The sequence below is a fragment of the Barbus barbus genome (genome assembly GCF_936440315.1).
Source record: "Barbus barbus genome assembly, chromosome: 23".
NCBI classification, from domain to species: domain Eukaryota; kingdom Metazoa; phylum Chordata; class Actinopteri; order Cypriniformes; family Cyprinidae; genus Barbus; species Barbus barbus.
In genome coordinates this window covers 16722106-16728148 of record NC_136751.1, presented here as the reverse complement: position 1 = coordinate 16728148, position 6043 = coordinate 16722106, and the positions used below count along the sequence as shown (strand labels likewise).

Below are 6043 nucleotides of genomic sequence, written 5' to 3'. Positions count from 1 at the left end.
GCTCCTCCAACGCAGAACGAGGGGCTAATGGATGAGGCTCTTCCCCCGGAGTTCTCGGCTCCCGTTCTTTCTCCAATGTCTTCTTCTCATCAGTGCCTTCCAGTGCCTGCTCCTCGCAAGCGCCCTCTAGTGCCAGCTCCTCGCAAGTGCCTTCCATTGCCTGCTCCTCGTCTGCGCCCACCAATTCCTGCACCTCGCAAGTGCTCACCTGAGTTCCCGCTGGTCCCGTCCAGCCCACTTGAGTTCCTGCTGGTCCCGTCCAGCCCACCTGAGTTCCCGCTGGTCCCGTCCAGCCCACCTGAGTTCCCGCTGGTCCCGTCCAGCTCCGTGCCTCCCGTGCGCCCTCTAATGTCCGCGCTGCAAGAGCGCCCTCCTGCGTCTTCGCTGGTTCTATCCAGCTCCGCGCCTCCAGAGCGCCCTCAAGTGCCCGCTCCTCCAGAGCGCCCTCAAGTGCCCGCTCCTCCAGAGCGCCCTCAAGTGCCCGCTCCTCCAGAGCGCCCTCAAGTGCCCGCTCCTCCAGAGCGCCCTCAAGAGCCCGCTCCTCCAGAGCGCCCTCAAGAGCCCGCTCAAGAGCCCGCTCCTCCAGAGCGCCCTCAAGAGCCCGCTCCCTCTGAGCGCCCCACAGAGCCCGCTCCTCCGGTGAGACCCCTTATGGGGAACATTCCCAAATAAATTTTGGGGGGGGGGGCTATATACTTGTAATCCTAGTAGCCATAGTGGCCTTGCTAGGGACATTTGTCAGGGCCACTATGGCTCATTTCGCATGGCCACATGAATCCCTTTGGGCTTCCCAAAAAATATGGCCATGGCATCCCAAGCCTCCTGTCCCGCCATGGCATCCCAAGCCTCCTGTCCCGCCATGGCATCCCAAGCCTCCTGTCCCGCCATGGCATCCCAAGCCTCCTGATCCGCCATGGCCCCCCGAGTCTCCAGATCCGCCACGGCCCCCCGAGGCTCCTGATCCACCCCGGCCTCCCGAGTCTCCGGATCCGCCACGGTCTCCCGAGCCTCCAGTCCTGCCCTGGCCTCCTAAGGCTCCTGATCCGCCCTGGAGGCTTCCCTGTCCTGTCCAGGTTCTGCTCCAGCCTCCAGGGCGCCCACCCCCCCTCCCCGGTATTATTGTTGTTACGTCGCGGGACGCGCCGTCCGGGAAGGGGAGGTAATGTCACAGAATGGCCCGTCTTCCCCGTCACTCATCACTATCACCTGTTTATTTCCAATCATCACCGGCACCTGCACCTCATTATCACCAGCCACATAAAAGCACTTCCCTCAGCTCACTAGATCGTCCGATCCTGAAGTGATGTGACAAGCACTGCAAAGTTCCGATCTCAGGATTGCTACCTGGACCGTCTCTACTCCCCTACAAGCTGAGTATAGATACCTGTTAATACTTACCTGTCATCACTCACCTTCTGCCTTGTCCTCTTCCAGTCATCCTCCTCGTCTGTCCCCGGTGGCTTGGTCGAATCCTCGTATGTCTCTGCCGCTCTGACGCTGCACATCTCCAGGATCTGTCAAGACAGAGAGACTGATTGTGATTGACATTCCTATTACTTTAACCTCACGAATTGACACTCACCAAGTCCGAAGAATCCGCACGATTGCTGTTTGCTGTTCACCCTGTAAATAAACACCTTGTGATTTCACTTACCTTCTGTGTCCGACCCGTTCCGTTACACCTACACATGTTTTACTTTTTATGACCACAGAGACTTCTAATCTAAACCAGTACGTCCTTTAAGGGCAGAAGAATGACACAGACCAGAGACTAGGGATCTGAATGCTGCAACGATGGGTCTGTCCTGCTCAACACAACAGGTGCTTTCACAGTCGTTTGAAATGTCAGACTTTGAGATTAGAAAGACCAGTAAGATTGTACAGATTGTTAGACATTTATTCAAAATATACAAGAAACTACATACAAAAATACTATGCATCAAACAATGTAAACATGAGCGCAACAAATAGTATGCCTCAGTTTTAATATAAGACAATTGTGATAAAACCTTTTCACATGGGGCTCATTAATAATTTAAATTGAACTTTCTTCATTTTTTTTACTATTGAATTGCATGAGTGCCAGCAGTTATGAATTATAAATTGTTATTATTATTAATATAAGTTATTATTGACCAATATATTTATGTCATATGCGTATTTAATAATCACAGACCAAAAGTCTAAATGCATCTGTTGATTGCTTATGTTTAATGTCTCAATTCAGGGAAAATGAGTGAGGAGTTAGCCAGCTAACTCTATACTACAGAACATTTATTATTTGACTGCCTTATGCAGTTAAGTGGCTCTTAAACATAGCAGCAATGAATCTGAAGCACTTTGCAATTGCACAAAAAGTAACATGGGCACATTAGTTCTACCACATAACATTGGCTGACAAATGGATATACCTACGTTCACATTTGTCTGTACAATAGTCATTGGTTTATCACAAGGCATGTTCCGCTACAGACTTTATCTAAATATATTATGATCGAAGTATTACTTAGCCATTTTTGTCGTCATCATTATACTTCATGTCATGTGATTCTTACTTGCAGCATACTGATTCTAATATTGTGATTCAAATGCTGCTTAATAATATTTTATTAAAAGTAATCTGTGATACAGAACACCTTTTACTCTCCCTCAAAGGCACTATACACTAATTAGCTACAAATATTCAGTCTCTTGAACTCATCATGGAACGAACTGACACTTTATATATGTAAAGACTGCCAACCTAGCAAGGTTAACTAAGGGCTCTACGACTATATGAATCATCTTTGCTTTAAGGAGTAAGTAATAATTAAACTTTCAAAGTTGCATGTATTATTGCAACTGATGTAGGATGTAATCAATTACAAAAGACATATTCCCCTATAATTAGCTCACAGATGGTCAGTAGTTCTTACATAATCTAGATAAGATATGCATGTAATATACATCTGCACAGAGGCATTATTAACATCAACATTAAAAAGCTAACATATTGTATGTGTTGTGATAAGAGAAAAAAATCTCTTGCATCTCCTATTTCTTGCTACAGTTCTCAACCGGATTTTCTTTCTTGCAGGACTTCCAGCTTTATAATCAGGAGCCAATGGAAAGCTCTCTTTTAATGGGTATGATCTGGTGACCTCTCTGCTCCATTTTGACAGTCTGGTTTTGCATTCACTCTCCTGTCTGCCTTAATGAATCTCATGGAGAGATGTCTAGACTTTGAAGATATACAGATATTTCTGTCTCTGTTTGTGTTTGCAGCAGAACAGCCGTGCTTAGAACTAGCTGTAGTCAAGCTGTCAAATTCAATCTTCATACGCAAGACAATAATAGCACACTCTCTCACCTACTCTTTAAGAGGACAAACACTACTTTTGTTGCGGAATGGAAAATTGCACACTTCTTTGTTGTATTTTTGTGACTGTTGTAAATCCCATTTCCACCAACATTTATTTTGAAAATGAGTTCTGTGGATGGTAGGAAGTGACTGTCTAAGCTTCCACTATAACGTTACATAATATATTAAATCTAAACTAACCTTTAACAGCTAGGTTGCATCTTTAAATACCTTTTATAGACAATAAGCTATTTATGCATTTGTGACGTGATTTTTTTTTCATTAGAGAGTTTAGTGTGCAGTTGCTTTTTCAAAAATTATCTTTTTGCTATTTGAAACTAGCAAGTAGATTAACATCTTGATACAATATCCCTTTGCCCTAAATGGCTACATTCGATGCTAACTAAAATTCTATTACAGGTACCACCTGTTTTCCATCTGCCTAAGCGTCAACATTATCCAACATCTCAGACGTATATTTATGATGTTACAGTTGCTACATCTACATAGACTGAGTTTCATGATTGATGATTGAGCTCTTCAAAGTTTGAAAGCTGCTTCATCTGTTCCACTTGCATAGAGTGTCTTCTCACAAGCTTCTTCTTCGTCCTGAGGTTGCCTCTCTTTGGTGAGTTGGGTGCTACGGGAGCTATTGGTCTGATACCTGCTGCAAGTGGGGATGAGGGTTTGCTGCTTGCCCCTATATCTGGAATCGGAGGGTTAGGGTTGACGTTTAACGGTGGAAGGTGACCTGGGCGTGTGTGGGATATATAGTCCAGCAATAGCGTTCCAGAGCCGCGCCGCTCCAGTAGGCCAGGTGCTCTGCATCTGGCTGTGCTAGGTGAAGAGGTACTGGGATTGCTGTCCAAGGACTCTCGTGAGCCTGTAAGCATAGCAAGAGGGGACGTATTGAGCTTCCTCCTCTCCAGAGGTGCCTTAGGAGAGTCTAGCATGCTGGAATCTGAGTACAGCTGGGAGTCTGAGTCGTAGTGTTCGTTCCCCAGTCTCCTCCGGTGCACTGTGTCTCTGAGGCTAACTGGCCCCAGGTTTCCTCCAGAGCCCTCCTGCTCCTGCCCAGTGCTACGTCGTGCGAGAGGCTGGTGCTGTGCCAGCGATCTCTCATAGGAGGCTTTGGAAGATGTCGGAAGGGATGTAGTTGGTGAGATTTTTGTGGTCTGATCTCCCACCATCGGAAACAAGATATCTTTTCCATCCACGCTGTTATGCCGGGACAAAGTGCCTCTTTTGGACAGACTCAGTCCGTTGACACCTGCGACAACATCTTCGTCTGAGTTGGCTCTCTTTCTTTCTTCATTTGCTGCCGCCAAGACGGAGGGGGCAATCAGACCCCAAGGCTCTGACTGTAGACGCTTCAACTGGGGTAGACGAGCCCTCTTGGGGTTCACTGGCTTCTTACTAGGGGAAGTAAGTCCATTGGGAAGTTTGGCTGCTGTGTTTGAGGCTGACTTAAATTTTGTTTGAAAATTGAATACAGTGTCTTTCTCCTCCTCTTTGCTGGGAGATGGCAATCCGTGAAGATCTATCTCTGATGGTGAGGCACATGGTGCTGGAGAGGTCCTCTCATCCAACTCTGGAGAAGGAGGGACATTCAGGTACTGCTTGGTTGTTTTGGTTCCAGATGGCGATTTGTCAGTGGTAATGATAATGACCTCCTTGCCTTTGGCTTTGCAGGCATCAAGGAGAACTTTTAGGGTTTCTTTATCATCTGCATTGACAGCGTAGACTAAAGCAGAAGATCCATGACGGTCCTCCAGGCTTGGATCAGCCCCGTTGGTCAGTAGAAGTGAGACCACCTCATGTCCTGCCCTTTGGCTGCATGCATGCATAAGGGCTGTCCTTCCAGCTTTGTCTTGGATATTAGGGTCAGCTTTGTTTTCCAGAAGGTACTTGACGAGCTTAGCCTTGCTGACACTCTGCTGGTCAGAGTGTTTGGACATGCAGGCCACCATGAGTGGTGTCTCTCCACGATCGTTGCTTTCATTGATGTAGGCTCCACCTTCCAGGAGAAGCCTTGTAAGGCGCAAACGCCGAAGCCACACTGCTTTCAGCAGAGAGTTCCCATCTGTCCTGAGCTCCAGCACGTCAGCCATGACCCAGACTGGACCCAAATCAGCCTCAGTCCTGCAAGGCAAGAGCAGACTGCTACTACAGTCATCAAACAGATCCCAGAGACAATTCCATGTCACAATCACTTTAAATTTCAGAAATAAGGAAAGGTGATGTTGATGTGTTAAACCTTGCATGAAATCACTAGGCTGTTTGTTCTGAAGAGCCACCAGGTGGCAGCCTGAATGAGGAGGAATGAGTTATTGGAAGAGAAGCTGAACTGACAGGTGGATCAGGTGCAAATGGAACTTTGAATTTGCGTGTTGTTTGTCTAAATGCGATTGGAATTTCTGAGAATGTGTTGCATATTAAAACATATTTCCTTATATATGAATCTTTAAATTGATTTTTGTCAGTGACTGTTCTCAGTATTTATAAATGTTTTATCAGAATGTAATGTATAGTGATAAAAATACGATATGCTTCCATTCAACGTAGTTATTAAATAAATGAAACTTTATTAGGGTTTTTTCTTATTATTTTTTCTGTAGATTTATTTTATAGACTGCTTTTAAAGCAATTGCTTTGGCTTGAATTGTCGTCCTCAATTTTCTTGTTCCACTTCTCGATCCAAGC

At 45.9% G+C, this 6043-nt stretch overlaps 1 protein-coding gene across 1 annotated transcript; it reads right to left on the bottom strand.

Annotated features, from left to right (window-relative positions):
* Positions 1 to 3858: 3858 nt before the first annotated feature.
* On the bottom strand, positions 3859 to 5451 carry LOC306843189 (ankyrin repeat domain-containing protein 34C-like; the record flags this gene model as incomplete). Its single annotated transcript, XM_079374504.1, has 1 exon — positions 3859 to 5451. The coding sequence occupies one exon, from the start codon at positions 5449 to 5451 to the stop codon at positions 3859 to 3861; it is 1593 nt and encodes a 530-aa protein (XP_079230630.1).
* Positions 5452 to 6043: the final 592 nt, after the last annotated feature.